Source organism: Myxocyprinus asiaticus, chromosome 23, assembly GCF_019703515.2.
Source record: "Myxocyprinus asiaticus isolate MX2 ecotype Aquarium Trade chromosome 23, UBuf_Myxa_2, whole genome shotgun sequence".
NCBI classification, from domain to species: domain Eukaryota; kingdom Metazoa; phylum Chordata; class Actinopteri; order Cypriniformes; family Catostomidae; genus Myxocyprinus; species Myxocyprinus asiaticus.
In genome coordinates, this window is record NC_059366.1 from 43169692 (window position 1) to 43189114 (window position 19423).

The 19423-nt window shown below is 37.8% G+C and overlaps 1 protein-coding gene across 6 annotated transcripts in view; it reads left to right on the forward strand.

Moving 5' to 3' along the window:
* The window catches only part of LOC127413520 (anaphase-promoting complex subunit 1-like), a 110666-nt gene that overhangs the window by 54676 nt on the left and 36567 nt on the right, over positions 1-19423 (forward strand). For all 6 annotated transcript variants that reach the window (XM_051650723.1, XM_051650726.1, XM_051650725.1 and 3 more), the window contains 6 exons: positions 4749-4827; positions 6046-6082; positions 6198-6271; positions 6785-6957; positions 9257-9483; positions 17260-17378. In XM_051650723.1, coding sequence (XP_051506683.1) covers positions 4749-4827; positions 6046-6082; positions 6198-6271; positions 6785-6957; positions 9257-9483; positions 17260-17378 — 709 coding nt within the window. The remainder of the gene's footprint in view (positions 1-4748; positions 4828-6045; positions 6083-6197; positions 6272-6784; positions 6958-9256; positions 9484-17259; positions 17379-19423) is intronic.

The window sequence follows — 19423 nt, forward strand, 5'->3', positions numbered from 1 at the left end:
ATTTAGAAAAAAATAATAATTTCCCAGTAATTACTGGAAATATCGTAGAAAAATATCATAGGAACCCTGTAATAAGGTACAGAGCTAGAAAAGCGCAGACTGAATTTCGGTCAGTAATTTAGTGGATTCACTCCTGCATTTAACTTTGGTTGTCACTCCCAAAACATTGCAGCGTGTATGTGACCAGTCAGTTCTGACTTCTGAATCATCCTCTAAGGGTTCAGGAATGCCCAACAGGGGGTGCTAGCAGTGAGTATAGGTGCTGGGTCTGATGCCCTTAACTCACACACATGTTCTGTGCAAATGTCAAGCAAGTTAGATGGCAAAGTGCTGCAAGCTAATCATAATGACATTTTACAAGCACTGAGTCCTCCCTGGGCATACTCGACGTCCTGTGAGTGTGTGTGTGTGTGAGAGATGCCCCACCTTAATTAATCCATGGAAGTGCAGGGCTGAATCACTCGTAAGGGTGTTGGGAGGAGTCACTGGTGCTATATATGTGTATATATGTGTTTGTGTTAGTGTACTTCCTTCCATCCGGCCCAGCAAAACTCCACGAAGGTGCTGAAAACCTGTTATGCAATTATGGAGCATGTTTACCCCACTGTCCCTTAGATTAGAGCCCAGAACATTAGAGCATCCATTTAACCCTCTCTCTCTCTCTCCATGTCTCATACATTTATACACCCTCTGTCTGTCTCTGCCTGTCTTTCTCTTTTTCCAACTCTTTTCCTTCTCCCTGATATTTAGTAGTGCTTGCTAAGGCAAGCATCTCTAATATTACTGCCAATTCTTGGAATTAGGGATTTTAAAAAAAATCTCGAAGCCTAAGTGTTTAACTTTGTCATGTAATTCCTTCCACATCGTTTGGGCGATGGACGTGAATGATAAGTCAATTCGTGTGAGTTAAGGAGTGCTGTACTTTTACTTTAAGCGATCAGAATGACACTTTTAGCCTCATGGACAATACGCAGGCAAAAAAATCCAGGAAAAATGGGTCTGTTTACACAAGATATTAATGCTGCTTTCACGTCCTGATGGTATTACTGTAGTAATAACAATGAGATGACAACTCTGAGATTTTACACGAAGCGATGTTGCAAATTGACTTTCTTTTGCACATTTGACTGAATTATAACGCTTAATTATACTTTCCCTTTGGATCTGCACTGGCAGAGTGCATTTTTCTAAAAAGACAACTTTCATTACTTATTTTTCTCAAGAAGAACATATGAAACTATAAAAATGTGTTGGCCTTGTAGACACAGAATTTAGATATGTGCATTACCCTAATGCCATCAATATTGGTTTCTATGCATGCTCCGGTACTGTAAAAAAAAAAAAAAAATATATATATATATATATATATATATATATATATATATATATATATATATATATATATATATATATATATATATATATACACACACACACACACACACACACCAATCAGCCACACCATTAAAACCACCTGCCTAAAATTGTGTAGATCCCCCTCGTGCCAAAACCACGCCAACCCGCATCTCAGAATAACATTCTGAGATGCGATTCTTCTCACCACAATTGTACAGAGCAGTTATTTGTGTTACTGTAGACTTTGTCTGTTCGATCCAGTCAGGCCGTTCTCTGTTGACCTCTGTTATCAACAAGGCGTTTCCATCTGCAGAACTGACGCTCACTGGGTGTTTTTTGTTTTTGGCATCATTCTGAGTAAATTCTAGAGACTGTTGTGTGTGAAAATCCCAGGAGATCAGCAGTTACAGAAATACTCAAACTAGCCTGGTACCAACAATCATCCATGCGATTATCTAATCAGCCAATCATGTGGCCGCAGTGTATAAAATCATGCAGATACGGGTCAGGACCTTCAGTTAATGTTCACATCAACCATCAGAATGGGGAAAAAATGTGATCTCAGTGATTTGGACCGTGGAACATTAAAACCACTGACAGGTGAATTGAATAACATTTATTATCTCATTACAATGGCACCTATCAAGGGGTGGGATATATTAGGCTTTAGGATATATTATATTATATATATATACATATATTTACTTTAGGAGCTATAATGCAGAAGAAAAAAAATTTGTCCTGGACAAGTGGATTTTTGAAGGGGCAAGTGAAAGAGAATTTTACTTGCCCAACCGGACAAGCAGACTGATTAAAATGCCAATAATAAAAAAATAACCGGCTATATTTGTGATAGCCAAGGCCTGTGTCACTTTTTAGAAAGTTCATATTCTTATTCTGCTTTTGAAAGTAACTAATGCGCACCTGAACGGTCAAATACATTTCAAAATTCTGCAAAAATGCCCGTCTTGGTGAGGTATTCATGTAAACACAGAGAGTGATGTCTAAAGTGAATGTAAACACAGAGAGTGATGTCTGTAGTAAACGTAAACATCGGAGAAAAAAGCAGATTTGTATTAAAATGTCGGACTTGTAAGTATAAATGTAAGCTAATAGACCTGCTGCCGTCTAGTGAAGTTTGTCATTATAATAATAAAACAATCATCAAATTTGACTAACGACTACTGAAATTTTGGTATTGTGATAATGTATAGTCTTTATTGTACATGGTAGATCTTGCTGCAATAACATGATGAAAAAGTAGAGAAGTAGAAGTGTGAGCACCCCTGCTGTAAATGATGGCGATGGAGGCTCTCCTTTATTTGACTACTGAACGTAAAATAATTATTATATGACAATAGCCTCCTCCCCTACCAGTGCAGTTTACATTTCAAGTTCAAGGAAATCCACTGTTAAAAAGACAATAAAAAAAAAAGAAGTTTAATAAATGCATGATGTTCCAAAGTCAATGAGTAATCGTGTTAAATAATCCTGATCTCAATATTGACCAAAATAATCGTGATTATGATTTTTGCCATAAATGAGCAGCCCTAGCGTAAGGATCTGAGCGACTTTGACAAGGGCCAGATTGTGATGGCTAGACGACTGGGTCAGAGCATCTCCAAAACGGCAGGTCTTGTTGGGTGTACCCGGTATGCAGTGGCTAGTACCTACCAAAAGAGGTCCAAGGAACGACAACCCGTGAACTGGTGAACCGGCAACAGGGTCATGGGCACCCAAGGCTCACTGATGCACGTGGGGAGCGAAGGCTAGCCCGTCTGGTCCAATCCCATAGAAGAGCTACTGTAGCACAAATTGCTGAAAAACTTAATCCTGGCCATGATAGAAAGGTGTCAGAACAGCTTGCTGCGTAGCCGCAGACCGGTCAGAGTGCCCATGCTGACCCCTGTCCACCGCCGAAAGCGCCTACACTGGGCATGTGAGCATCAGAACTGGATCATGGAGCAATGGAAGGAGGCCTGGTTTGATGAATCACAGATCATGTGGATGGCCGAGTTTTTGTGCGTCGTTTACCTGGGGAAGTGATGGCAGTAGGATGCACTATGGGAAGAAGGCAAACCAGCGGAGGAAGTGTGATGCTCTGGGCAATGTTCTGCTGGGAAACCTTGGGTCCTGGCATTCATGTGGATGTTACTTTGACAAGTACCACCTACCTAAAGATTGTTGCAGACCACGTGCACCCCTTCATGGCAAAATATTTTTCAGGAATGGCTTGAGGAACATGACAAAGAGTTCAAGGTGTTGAATTAGCCTCCAAATTTCCCAGATGTCAATCCGACGGAGCATTTATGGGATGTGCTGGACCAACAAGTATGATCCATGGAGGCCCCACCTCACAGCTTACAGGACTTAAAGGATCTGCTGCTAACGTCTTGGTGCCAGATACTACAGGACACCTTCAGAGGTCTTGTGGAGTCCATGCCTGTTTTGGGTCAGAGCTGTTTTGGCGGCACGAGGGGACCTACATGATATTATGCAGGTGGTTTTAATGTTGTGGTGCATATATATATATATATATATATATATATATATATATATATATATTGCATTTTTATTAAAGCATTTTGTTCATTTAAGTTTTTCCCAAAAGCATAATATGTGTAAGTTAGCTCATTTTGAAACCGTTCTTTGTAACTTTTGTGAATACTACAAAAATACATTTCACAAATGCGTCATGCTATTTTTAACTTAGATTTCAGGAAACGAGTAATTGATTACTCGTGTGTTTTTTTTGTTTTTGTTTTTTTGTGGGTTAGAGTGCTCGACTACAAAATTACTTGATAATGTCCATCCCTAGTAATTCTGACATAACGTGAATGCACCGCAAGTTGACAGCAGCGCTAAATACAGGTGTAAAAAAAAAAAAAGCTTTGTTATTGAATCACTAAAAACACATTTGGAAGTAGTCGGAAATGCATATGTGTCATAGAGACTTGAGGATGGGTTCTTTTGACCTAGACCAATAAGCAACCTCACAGAAACGCCCTTGCAACCACCCAAAACAACACCCTAGCATCACAACGGTTTTGCACGGGTAAGCACCACTCACTTTTTCTTATGAGAATGTAAACATCTTTCCTCTATCTTCCTGCATAATTTCTCAGCTGCTGTTGAAATTCATGCTCTGAATGAGCCGTGCACTCCAGCTGCATCATATTACCTGTGTGCTGTGGTTATGATGCATGCAGTCATACATGTGGTTAATGACTGCATTCCTGCATCACGTCACATTGAAACAAGTTCATTCTCCCCACACACGACAGCAACAAACCCAAACAACACAGGTGCTGTCCCACTGCTAATAACTCAGTCGAGTTTTATTTTTTAACCATTGTCCTCTGTCTCTCTCTCTCTCTCTGTCTGTGTCTCAGAGCTATGCGCTGTACGTGGTGGGAGATGAGGACGCAATCTCGACGAACATGTCGAAGTACCTCTCCAGGCTGTCAGCAGGTGGGCTCGCTAAGAGGGGAGACTTCAGTTTGTGTGTGTGTGTGTGTGTGTGTGTGTGTTTGTGTGTGTGATTAGAGGCTAATGAGGGGGTTTTAACAATCCTCAGGCCTGACACTAGACTTCCTGTGATGAATGTAACTAAAGTCTGACAAATTGAGAAAGAGAAGAGTAATTTATTTACTTGATAAATGACATTCATTGTAATTACTAGGAATGCACTGATATAGAGGGATATTTTGGCTGATTATCGATATGTTCCCACTAAAGCTTTAATGTAGAATTTTAAATGCTTCAAATGAATCATCAAAAACGTAATATGGACATTATGATATCAGTAAAATAAAATGTATTTATTTTAGTACTTTTGAAACCTGACACATTATTTTAAATTGGAGAAAAAAATAAGCCATTCATATAATATCAGCCTCATATCAGATACAGATCAGGGTTATTATAGTTTAAATTTTGTAATTATTTTTTTTTCTGTATCATTTTCAATTTGTATTTTCAATTTAGTTTTTTATTAGTTTTCCCTCTATGATTGTTAGTTTTAGTTTTTTTTTTTAAATTGTTTTCTATTTTCAGTTTAGTTGTTATTGTTTTAGTATTTTAGGATGACCAAAGTGTATATCAAAAACTAAAATTAAAATAATTCGGGGTCATTCGTTTTGGAGTCATCAAATAGTATTCTAGTTTAGTTTTTCAGTTATATTTGATTTTGTTTTTATTTCCGTTAGCAAAAATGTTTTCATTTTGTTGCACTAATGCAGATATGATAACCGATATATTGTGCATCCCTAATAGTAGTACTGTTTTATATGCTCACAATTTCATTAGTGGATGAATCTTGTTCAACCTGTAAAGAAAATATCCAGGTCATATTTCACCCCAAAATAAGAAAAAGAGGGAAACATAATTTTGCATAAAGACAATCGTATTCCTGCAACCATTTAGATTTCTTCTATTGTGACATTATTTTCATGATAATTAGGCACTTTTTATTTTTTATTTTTTTTATGCAAATATAAGTTATAATTGATTTATCGTGATTCATTATTTCTTCTGTGGTGAAAAATGTCACATTTCTTCTTGGGATTCACGTAACTACTCAAATCAAATCAAATAAGCAGCATGCTATTTTCTTAGCTATGGATAAGTTCGTGTTTCTTTTGTTTTTAATTTTATTATTTTAAAATGATTTTTGTTCTGTCTTCACAGGGCAAAAGAAAAACATCACTGACCCTTTTCTAAGAAGGTACACGTGCTTCATACAATGTCATGTGCTTAATTGTTGTATACCTAGATAAGTCTTGGGTCATAAGTTCTAGTCAGCTGATTTTGTGTGTTTGATTGTCGGGTGTGTTCCACAGGCAGAGCAGCGTGAAGGCCGCTCCTTCATCCGGCTGTTTGGCTGAGAAGCTAATGGTGTGGTTGACCTCTGCAGGTCAGAGCGACTCAAGAAACAGTTCTTTCAACCAGCTAGGCCAGACAAAATGCTCTATGCAAGTACACAAATGTAGAAGCAAATGCTTGGCCTGTTATGCAGACTTAACATGCGTTTTTGCGTTGATCGTTATCTTCAAATGCCTGTGCCATTAAACAAGATGAATTATTTTTCAGGGAGCTAGTTATAAATATGTAGACAACATATTGTCATTGCATTATGAAAAGCGTTTTGGCACATTTCAGAATGCAACAAAGCATGAAATCAAGCTTGCGTATCTAGATGCGCCACCTGTGTCGAGTATATTTCAGGCCTTAAACTAGATCAGGTTTGCTGTCCTTCTAAATTAACAAATGAACTTTTGAGTTCAGCAGAGGATTTATGCAACTATGAAGATCTTTTAGTGTTGTTGACTTTATAATAATGTTCGTTTACATTAGCTTAGTTGTATTACAACATCAAACCAAGGCTGACATGTCGTACTTTTTCACATGTGCTTGTTTCTTGCATCAGGATTTACATTGAAGGATCTGGAGTCAGTTCCATTTGGTGTGGCTCTGCCAATCAGAGATGCCATCTACCAGTGCAGAGAACACCCCTGCTCTGATTGGTCTGAGGAGGTCTGTGCTCTGATTGGACGACAGGACCTGACCAAGCAAGCTCACAAAATGACCAATTGCAAATCAGTAAGAAAGTGAATGACACATAGAGTATAGTGAATGTGTAAACTGAACGAAAACCCTGTCTATTCATTTACAAGGCACTATTTTTGAGTTGATTTAATTATTCATTTAAGATAATTACAAGAGGACAACTTGGAGATTCTTCCCAGTACTATTTAAGCCCTCAGACTCAAAATAATACATTTTTAAGGTAACGTTAATAATGGCAAATTTTAACTCTGAGAAAAGTCAGAGCTTTTATAAAATCTGATTTGAAGAAAATGTCCAAATTTTTCAGTATGAAAAAATTGGACATAACTATTGTCCGATACCGATTTCTTGCTACTTACTCGCCTTATTTTATCATCAGATCACAGTTTTGCTTAGGAATTATGCTTAAAAACTATTTTATTGTTCTAACAATAAATAATTTCCATTAAACATGGATTGGATCTGTTGCACGCATGACAAGCCCACATTTTAAAAGAGCCATAATAAAACCAGAAAAAAATAAACAAATAAAGATGAAAAAATAATGTGGGGGGGAAAAGGATATTTTGCACTTTTAAAACATTTTTGAACTTCTATCGTTGCAGTTCTAAACAATACAGCTCTTACTGTATACAGTTGAAGTCACAAGTTTACATACACCTTAGCCAAATGCATTTAAACTTATTTTGACATTTAATTGTAGAAAACATTACCTGTCTTAGGTCAGATAGGATCACTACTTTATTTTAAGAACGTGAAATGTCAGAATAATACTAGAGAGAATTATTTATTTCAGCTTTTATTTCTTTCGTCACATTCCTAGTGGGTCAGGAGTTTACATACACTTTGTTAGTATTCCAGTACCTTGACTTTGTTGTCCTTAAGCCATTTTGCCACAACTTTGGAGGTATGCTTAGTGTCATTGTCCATTTGGAAGACCCATTTGCGACTGAGCTTTAACTTCCTGGCTGATGTCTTGATGTTGCTTTAATATATCCCCATAATTTTCCTTCCTCATGATGCCATTTATTTTTTGAAGTGCACCAGTCCCTCCTGCAGCAAAGTACCCCCACAACATGATCCTACCACCCCCATGCGTCACGGTTGGGATGGTGTTCTTCAGCTTGCAAGCCTCACCCTTTTTCCTCTAAACATAACGATGGTCATTATGGCCAAACAGTTACATTTTTGTTTCATCAGACCAGAAGACATTTCTCCAAAAAGTAAGATCTTTGTCCCCATGTGCACTTGCAAACTGTAGTCTGGCTTTTTTATGGCAGTTTTGGAGCAGTGGCTTCTTCCTTGCTTTGCAGCCTTTCAGGTTATGCTGATATAGGATTCGTTTTACTGTGGATATAGATACTTGTCTACCTGTTTCCTCCAGCATCTTCACAAGGTCCTTTGCTGTTGAGACAGAATGTGTCTCCTTCCTGAGCGTTATGATGGCTGCGTTGTCCCATGGTGTTTATACTTGTGTACTATTGTTTGTACAGATGAACGTGGTACCTTCAGCCGTTTGGAAATTGCTCCCAAGGATGAACCAGACTTGTGGATTTCTTTTGATTTTCTCATGATGTCAAGCAAAGAGGCACTGAGTTTGAATGTAGGCCTTAAAATACATCCACAGGTACACCTCCAATTCAGTACACCTCCTATCAGAAGCTAACTGTCTAAATTGACATCATTTTCTGGAATTTTCTAAGCTGCTTAAAGGCACAGTTAACTTAGTGTAAACTTCTGACACGCTGGAATTGTGATATAGTCAATTAAAAGTGAAACAATCTGTCTATAAACAATTGTTACTTTGTCATGCACAAAGTAGATGTCCTAAACGACTTGCCAAAACTATAGTTTGCCAATCTGAAATCTGTGGAGTGGTTAACAAATTAATTTGAATTACTTCAACCTAAGTGTATGTTAACTTCTGACTTCAACTGTATATAACGATATTTTTACAAATTACAAATTAATATTATGCATTTGGCACGCTTTATTAGATTTAATTTATTTTGGTAGGTATTTCTTAATATTGCACAGAAATTTTTAATAAATTTTATACAATGCAAAAAGTTTACATAATTATTTAAAAAAAAACATTGGGTTTTCATATCCACATTTTTATGGTTTTGGTTTTGCCTATAATTGGCCGATAAATATCGATGGTTGATACATCCCTATTTTTTTACTATTTGGGAACTTGTATTTACAGTAATTCTGACATGACATGAATGCAAGAATCAAAATTGTCCTCACACAAGCAAATAGTTGCTGTAAAATTGATTAAATTTGTATTTAATTGTAAGGTAACTTTAGACCTTTGTCTTTTTCCTAGACTGTAGGTTTGAATGTAGTGCTGGAGCCTCCCGTGACCAGCGAGGCCGATGACGAAGAGGACGGTATGACTGACCTGCACCCGGAGGTGACGGGACTGATCTGGAGTCAGGACCTGAGGGTGCAGGAGGTCAGGCGTCTGCTTCAGAGCTCCAGACCTGTGCGGGTCAATGTGCCCCACCTGCCTGAAGTGAGTGACCATGAGTACATCGAGGAGAAGGAGAACAAGTGAGTGAACAGTATTTATTTAGAGCGGCAAACCTCTTCAAGTGGACTTTAAAGAACAAGTCTAGTTAGTCACTGAAGAAATGCATTTGAGGGGTGCTTGAGATTTTCAAAAAAAATCCTCAAATATAATTTATAATTTAAATGCATCGGTGTTTTGCCAAACATTTACTGTACTTACATTGAGGATTTAGTGACCCAACACTTGTATCTAACACAAATGGATCTACAAAATGCCCATATAGTGTCAAATTTTCAAAGCATTTTTAAGACAATTATAAAATAATAAAATAGAATATTTTCTGTGATATTTTGGTGTTTTTTCATATAACAACAAGATGATGCAACAAATATAGAACGGGATTCATTACTTTCACACTGAAATGGGGAGTTCCGGCAAGATGGCGGCATGAACAGTCAAAAGTTTCGAGCTCTCGTTACCAAAGTCTTAATAGGAAATTAGTAAACATAGCTGCCAGCTAAGTTTATACATGCACTGGGTCATACAGTTTTCTGTGTCCATCTTTGACGTTATTGAACCGAAATATGCCCAAATCTGCCCAGAAAAGATCCAGCGAGTCTGGAAGTGCAGTTGCGCATGTGGCTGCTCATAATGGCCATGACTACGAAAATGACTTGACTCAAGACGTGCACCTGGCAAAAGAAGAAGAATTTCTGTCGCTCCCTATTAAGCCTCCACTCGCAAAAAAGCCTACATTCACCAATGTCCATGCTGGAAATATATCTAAACCTGATGAGATTGTTGCCACACTCACTAATCTTATCAACACCAGAAGCGATGCCCTCGAAACGATGGTGCAAACCGCCTGTGCAGAAATAAAAGAGCTGAAAAGCAAAATGGTCTACACTGAAAAACGGGTGGACAGGAGCGAGCAACCAACCAAGGTGTACGTGAGTCGGGTGACGGATCTGGAACAGTATGGTAGGCGCTGGAACCTGAGGCTCCATGGTCTGCCAGAAACTACCAAAGAGAATGTGTGAGAGGAGGTTATCCGTGTGTGCCAAGATGTTTTATCACATGAAGCGGTGAACCTACCAGATGCTATAGATGTCGTTCACCGACTGGGGACCAAACATGCTAACGAGATGAGGCCCCGTGCAACCATCATTCGTTTTACTGCCAGGAGATTCAGAGATGCGGTGTGGAAAGCTGCTAAAAGCAGTGAGTTTCTTTGAAACCAAGGCATGCAGTTTAAGGAGGATCTGACGAAGGAGGTCAGAGACTGCAGGCTAAAACTTTGGCTTTTGATCAAGAAAGTGCGCGATGAGGGTAAATTAGCTCATTTTGTCGGAGGCCTTGGATTTATTGAAGGAACAGAAATTACAGGGTAAGAGGAGCAGACAGCAAAAGGACTATGTTTGTTGACACTCTCTCAGTACTCTCAGGGCACCAAGTTCCTCTGTTATAGTGGGTCTTGATATATTGCTGCGAATTCAGTAACTATGGACAATACAGGTGCATCTCAATAAATTAGAATGTCGTGGAAAAGTTCATTTATTTCAGTAATTCAACTCAAATTGTGAAACTCGTGTATTAAATAAATTCAATGCACACAGACTGAAGTAGTTTAAGTCTTTGGTTCTTTTAATTGTGATGATTTTGGCTCACATTTAACAAAAACCCACCAATTCACTATCTCAAAAAATTAGAATACATCATAAGACCAATAAAAAAAAACATTTTTAGTGAATTGTTGGCCTTCTGGAAAGTATGTTCATTTACTGTATATGTACTCAATACTTGGTAGGGGCTCCTTTTGCTTTAATTACTGCCTCAATTCGGCGTGGCATGGAGGTGATCAGTTTGTGGCACTGCTGAGGTGGTATGGAAGCCCAGGTTTCTTTGACAGTGGCCTTCAGCTCATCTGAATTTTTTGGTCTCATGTTTCTCATTTTCCTCTTGACAATATCCCATAGATTCTCTATGGGGTTCAGGTCTGGTGAGTTTGCTGGCCAGTCAAGCACACCAACACCATGGTCATTTAACCAACTTTTGGTGCTTTTGGCAGTGTGGGCAGATGCCAAATCCTGCTGGAAAATGAAATCAGCATCTTTAAAAAGCTGGTCAGCAGAAGGAAGCATGAAGTGCTCCAAAATTTCTTGGTAAACGGGTGCAGTGACTTTGGTTTTCAAAAAACACAATGGACCAACACCAGCAGATGACATTGCACCCCAAATCATCACAGACTGTGGAAACTTAACACTGGACTTCAAGCAACTTGGGCTATGAGCTTCTCCACCCTTCCTCCAGACTCTAGGACCTTGGTTTCCAAATGAAATACAAAACTTGCTCTCATCTGAAAAGAGGACTTTGGACCACTGGGCAACAGTCCAGTTTTTCCTTCTCCTTAGCCCAGGTAAGATGCCTCTGATGTTGTCTGTGGTTCAGGAGTGGCTTAACAAGAGGAATACGACAACTGTAGTCAAATTCCTTGACATGTCTGTGTGTGGTTGATGCCTTGACACCAGCCTCAGTCCATTCCTTGTGAAGTTCACCCAAATTCTTGAATCGATTTTGCTTGACAATCCTCATAAGGCTGCGGTTCTCTCGGTTGGTTGTGCATCTTTTTCTTCCACACTTTTTCCTTCCACTCAACTTTCTGTTAACATACTTGGATACAGCACTCTGTGAACAGCCAGCTTCTTTGGCAATGAATGTTTGTGGCTTACCCTCCTTGTGAAGGGTGTCAATGATTGTCTTCTGGACAACTGTCAGATCAGCAGTCTTCCCCATGATTGTGTAGCCTAGTGAACCAAACTGAGAGACCATTTTGAAGGCTCAGGAAACCTTTGCAGGTGTTTTGAGTTGATTAGCTGATTGGCATGTCACCATATTCTAATTTTTTGAGATAGTGAATTGGTGGGTTTTTGTTAAATGTGAGCCAAAATCATCACAATTAAAAGAACCAAAGACTTAAACTACGTCAGTCTGTGTGCATTGAATTTATTTAATACACAAGTTTCACAATTTGAGTTGAATTACTGAAATAAATGAACTTTTCCACGACATTCTAATTTATTGAGATGCACCTGTATGTAGGTTTACAATCAAGCTTGGGTCACACAACCTGTGTTCAAAGAGGTATGACCAGCTCGTTAAACTGTGTTCTACAGTATGATTTAATACTATTTATACTGTTTATTTATTTTGTGTGAATCCCGATATTTGAAAGGAAAAGTTTAGGCTCAGACAGCCACCATGATTAGTTGATGGTATTTTCCTAACTTTGCATTGTTTTAGGTATAGGTGCTGATCTTGATTCCACTTTGATCTTAACGTTTACCAGATTGACCAGATATCTTGGTTGTGCACTACTGTTTATATTAATCTGTCATAGTTATCGTTTGTTTCATTGAATGCTAGGGGATTAAGAAATAATGTCAAAAGAAAAGCTTTATTTCTATTCGTCAAACAGTTTAGGGCAGATTTTTGTTATGTACAAGAAGCTCATTCTACTAAAGAAGATACCAAATTTTGGAGTTCACAGTGGGGTAATGCAGTATGGTTTGCTCATGGGTCTGAACGCTCAGCTGGAGTGATTACTTGAAAGAACAGATTTAATGGGGGTGTTCTACACAGAATGTGATACTGCTGGTCACTTTATATGTCAAGTAATGTGTTGATAATATATTCATTATTGGAAATGTATATGGGTATAATAATAACTTGGAAAATAACTACTTATTTGAATTCATAGAAAGTATATTTATTGAATGGTTATAGAGATTGGTAATTGGATGGGATTTTAATATTATACTAAATGGAGCAGTGGATAAATGGCCGTCAGGTCGACCTAAAGTAAACAACAAAAATCTTAAAACCTTCATGAATAAATTCAATCTTACAGATATTTGGAGAACCAAATTTCCACATCATAAATCATTTACCGGGAGTAATAAAACTCCCGGTAAAAAAAATAGATTTTTGGTTATTGTCTGTGAGTTTTAACAAAGATAATGTGGAAGTAGATATTATATCAAATCCACTCACAGATCATAAAGTTATAAGCATTAATATTAAATTATCTAATACAAGTCGTTCAATTAACGGATCATATTGGAAACTTAACAATTCACTGCTGCTGTATGATGAAGTGCAAAAAGTAATCACGGGTTTGATATCTAGTTTCTGGGATAAAGCCAAGAAGGAAAGTGCATTTGGGTCAAACTGGGAACTCTTAAAGTTTGAGGTCACTAAATACTTGAGGAAATTTGTCAGCTGAATAGCCAAATGCAGAAGAACTGAAGAAACCAACATTGTTGTAGAAATAACAAAGTTAACAAATAAAACTTGTTGGATGAAGAAAAATTACTATTATCAGATCTACAAGTCAAACTAGATGAGAAGGAAAGCTGAAGGTGCATTTATCCGATCAAGGAGAAGATGTCTCGAAGAAGGCGAACAAAATTCACGATATTTTTTTAAGTTATAGAGGTGCCATCTTAACAACAACACTGATAAACTAAATGTTAATGTGGTTGTAACAAATGACCATACATTACTTTCTATTCATTGTTGTGAATCTGATGCCTTTCTGAGCTCTATAGAAGTTAAATCTATTGATAAAAATGAAAATAGACTTTGATATGCCTATTTTTATTGAGGAAGTGATGAGTGCAATTAGTCACCTTAAAAATAATAAATCGGCAGGTACTGTCGGTTTGACCGCAGAATTTTATAAGCAATTTTCTAAGGATTTGGGCCCCTTTTTGCTTAAGGTATTTACTGAAAGTATTGAAAATCAATGCCTTCCGCCCACCTTGGCTCAAGTGTTAATCACGTTAATCTCCAAACCAAAGAAGGATAACATTTTTCTCGATAATTGGCATCCAGTTTGTTTACTGAATTGTGAATATAAAGTGTTTGCCCTGATATTAGCTAAAAGGCTTAAGGCCGTTTTATATTAAATTATTGAAGAAACACAGTCTGGCTTTATGAGGAATAGGCATATAACAAACAATATAAGATTAGTTTTAGATATTTTGGATTATCCTGAATTTATTATAGATAATGGATTTATTCTTTTTGTTGATTTCTATAAGGCATTTGATTCTGTGGAGCATCAGTTTATTTTTGAATCACTTATAAAATTAGGCTTTGGGAATTTCTTTGCTAGTGCAATTAAAACAGTTCAGTTAAATTGATGGGTGGTACTTCCAATAGGTTTAATTTGTCTAGGGAGATTAGACAGGGTTGCCCTGTCTCTCCGTATCTCTGTACCTTGTCTTTCGAAGTTTAATCAATGGCTGTTAAGAGATTTATCATCCAGAGACAGCTGTTCATTTATTTTGGCACTGCCCATTCAATTTCAAAAGACAAGCAAACTCACATTTTATTGGCTAAATTCCACATTCATAAATGTAATTTTTCAGGGAAGAAACCAGGTTTTATTCTTTTTTTTTTTTTCTCTCCCCAATTTGGAATGCCCAATTCCCAATGCGCTCTAGGTCCTTGTGGTGGCGTAGTGACTCACCTCAATCTTGGTGGCGGAGGATGAATCTCAGTTGCCTCCGCATCTGAGACCGTCAATCTGCGCATCTTATCATGTGACTTGTTGAGCACGTTACCTTGGAGATGTAGCATGTGTGGAGGCTTCAAGCTATTCTCTGCAGCATTCATGCACAACTCACCACGCGCCCCACCGAGAGTGATAACCACACATTATAGCGATCACGAGGAGGATACCCCAAGTGACTCTACCCTCCCTAGCAACCGGTCCAATTTGGTTGCTTAGAAGACCTGGGTGGAGTCGCTCAGCACGCCCTGGATTCGAACTCGCAACTCCAGGGTGGTAGTCAGCGTCTTTACTCACTGAGCTACCCAGGCCCCCCACAGGTTTTATACTATTTAAAATTGAAGTGAAGCATTATATTGACTCAGTATTGCCCTCGTTGAAGCAGAAAGCTATTCAGATTCTACAGGCATGTATTCTCTTTAAAGTCTTTGTGTAATTTTATGTATCCCTACCCCTAGTATACCTTGTTCTCTGTTTGTACTATTTGTACTGTATTTGATTATTGATCAATTAACAAATAAAAACTTTCACACTGAAAACTGGCTGTCAAACACATATTGAGCTACACAAGTTACTCATACAGTACTGTGCAAAAGTTTTAGGTACTTGTGAAAAATGTTGCATAGTGAGGATGTCTTCAAAAATAATGACAAATAGTTTTCATTTATCACTTAATGTCATACAAAGTCCAGTAAACATAAAAAAAGCTAAATCAATATTCGGTGTGACAACCTTTGTCTTTAAAACAGGACCAATTCTCCTAGGTACACCTGGACACAGTTTTTCTTGGTTGTTAGCAGATAGGATGTTCCAAGCTTCTTGGAGAATTCGCCTCGGTTCTTTTATCTGTTTAGGCTGTCTCAATTGCTTCTGTCTATTTATGTAATCTCAGACTGACACGATGTTCAGTGGGGGGTTTTGTGGGTGGCCATGACATCTGTTGCAGGGCTCCCTGTTCTTCTATTCTAATCTTTTCTGTTTGCAAAAGTAATGTTTGGGAGTCTAACATTTATATTTCCTATTGACACACTAAAGCTGAAGATATAAATATCCGTCTTAAGACAAATGCTTTTGTGAAACATCTTATGTGCCTAAGATTTTGCACAGTACTGTATATATTTTTGCAGGCACTTTTTGAGTCTAAATACTCACAACTTAACAATTTCAGTATTACACCCAAATGACAAAATACAAATCATATTGTCCATGTGTTAAACTTGCTATAGTTTACTTCCCTGTTGCTTCATCAAATAGCAATGTCAAATGTAAATCAAGTCAATCACTAAAACATCAACGCCACCTTGAGTAAGAAATAGCTTGTATAATATATATGTGTACATGCATATGGAATTCACAATCATTGTGCAGAAAATCAATGTGATATAGTAGATATTTGAATGAATATAGTACTCATTTGTCTTGTTATAATCAGAGAAATAGATTTTCTGTGGTTGTAAACTTATAAAATATGAAATAGTCATAAAATATGATTTATAGAAGTGGTAATACAGTGTAGTGTATATTGCAATGCTATTACATATCTTAGGTCACTAAAGATCATATAAACTTTTGGTAATTTAACAGTTAGGAAAAAAAAAAAAAATATATATATATATATATATATATATATATATATATATATATATTTGCAATTTTGGCTTTTTTTATTGTTAGAAAGTTCAAAAGAGAAAGGTTGAGGAACACTAAAGAGTTGTGGGTTCAACTTGGTGGAATGAGGTCTTGGGTCACTAAAGACCTGAGGTATGCATTGAAGGGTTAAATAGAGAGTTAATTTAAAAAAAAACATTTTTGTCACTGAGCCTCATGTCGTTCCAAACCCATACAAGTTTCTTTCTTCTGTGCAACAGAAATTGAGAAATTTTGTTGAATGGGGACAGGTGCTGTCAAGCTTTAAAAATTGCTAATAGCATCATAAAAGTAGAACATATGACTCATGTGCTATTCTCTTACAAGTCTTCAGAAGGCAGCTGATAGCTTGGTGTGAGTAACAGACTGATTTTTTTTTTTTTTTTTTTCGCTCACTGAAAATGTTCTGCTCTGCCACAGCTCTCAAATCAATTTTGCATTTATATACATTCCTTAATGGAGAAAAAGTAAAACATTTGACATCTCTATCCCTTAAAATAACATTTATATTTTCTTTAAAAAGTCTTTTTCTTTTATTAATGTGAGAAAACATGCCTCTTTTTTTTAAGCTGTTCTCTTTTGGTTTTGGTTGCAGGCTGCTGCAGTTGTGCCAGCGCACCATGTCTCTTCCTGTGGGCCGTGGACTCTTCACTCTCTTTTCATACCACCCTGTGCCAACTGAGCCACTCCCTGTTCCCAAACTCAACCTGACCGGTACTCTCATAAACCACAGCCCAGGCTTTGAAGCTCCCTAATGAATAGCTTTACAGGACTTGCATAACCGTTTTTAAGAACCCTGTTGAATTTCGTTGTGGAGTCCCAGTGCCAACACGCAAACCTCCGACCGTTCCCACCACAGAGCACTATATCTCTCACTCTATCTAGTTAGTTAAAGATACAAATTTATGCTAAAAAGCATTAGTTCTTAGTACACTCCATTTAGTGCTTAGATATTTTAGGCCAGGTGTTTGCCAAGACAAGTATCACTATTACTATTGCTCATACTTAGTGATTTAACAAACCTTTACACATATGTTTTTACTATCAGATGAAGATCCACCATTATGCGCCTCATGCCAGTTCATTGTCTTTTTATTGGATTGTGTTGGTTGTAATTCTTTGGGGAAATTAATTTATTTGGCTGACACTTTTGAAAAGATTTTTAACAAAGTCAGACCAGATTCCATTTTAAAAGTAGCTATCAAAAATAGATTTTAAAACACCTTTATATAGGTTTTTAATCACTATACCTTTTATTATTTTTATTACATGTTCTATGATGTCATTTTTGTTCCTATGTAATTTAGTCGCTTCAGACAACTAAAAATCACCAAAGTTCTGCCTTATTTCTATCCAAACAGCTTTCCACACCAGATTGTAAAACTTTGCCCTCCAAAATATACCACATTTTAATTTGAGGCTTGCTAATTTTGTTGAATTTTATCTAGCTTCAGTGCAGTGTTTCAGTGATTAAAGGAGTTATTAAAGTCATTATTTACTCACTCCCATGTCATTCCAAACCTACATGCCTTAGTTTTTCCTTCTTCTGTGGAACACAAAAGGAGAATTCAAAGAATCTTCACGCAGCTTTTTTAAAAAAAAAATTAATACATACAAAGACAGTTCATGGTGACTAGGAGCTGTCAAGCTCCAAAAACAACAAAAAAAACACCATAAACAAGCCTTCTTATAGCATACGATATCCTTGTCGATATCCTACACACACCAAGATGGCGCCACGGATGGCACCCTCAGTGTGGAGCTCTCCAACTGTTTTGTGGTTTTTGTTAATTTGTCCTGTAAGTAAATTTTTTTCCAATCAGTTTTAGCAGGAACGAACTGCTGAACATTCGGCAGCACATACCAAACAGTCTTTTCCTGATTTTGTACTGTTCGGATGTTTTATTGGACATTTTGGTCAGAGGCGCAACTGTGTTGTTTAAGCGCGCTATGAAATGCAGGTGAGGGAAGCACGGCTTTTGAACAGCGCTGCCGAGTATTCATCTAGCGAATCTCCGCTCTCTCTCCCTAACAAATGGACGAACGACATCTCCTCAACCGTACAAACAAGGACTTTTCAACCTGGCTGAATGAAGCCATTCCGGACAACGTATTACATCTGCCAGACTTTCAGCTGTTCAGAGCGGATCGCATAGCAGAGTTAATGGGGAAAACGAGAGGTGGTGGAACATGCATCAGTGAAAGTTTGTGTACAGGTGTAACAACGTTAAAGAAGATGTGCTGTCCTAATTTGGAAGTGCTCTTTGTCAACTGTAAGCCTTTCTACTCGCCGCAGGAGTTTTCCTCGTTTATTCTGGTGACTGTTTATATTCCTCCACACACGTGCGTGAACTCAGCGCTGCAACAGCTGGCTGATCAGATCACAGACATGGAACAACAAAACCCGGACTCCGTTATTATTATTCTCGGCGATTTTAACAAAGCCAATCTCACCTATGAACTGCCAAAATACAGATGGCACATTACACGCCCCACCAGAGACAGAAATACACTGGATCATTGCTACAAAACAGGTTGCATATTGCTCTGTCCCTAGAGCAGCTTTGGGACTCTCTGATCACTGTCTGGTTCATCATCTTCCAACCTAGAGACAGAAACTAAAATCAGTTAAACCTGTAGTAAAGACTGTAAAGGGAAGTTTTCAAAAACAAGTTTTCAGCTAACGACCCTGCACCAGGGTCCTGAAGAGGCCTGAAAGACATTACCAACTACAATACACCATCCCCCAACACTGTAGG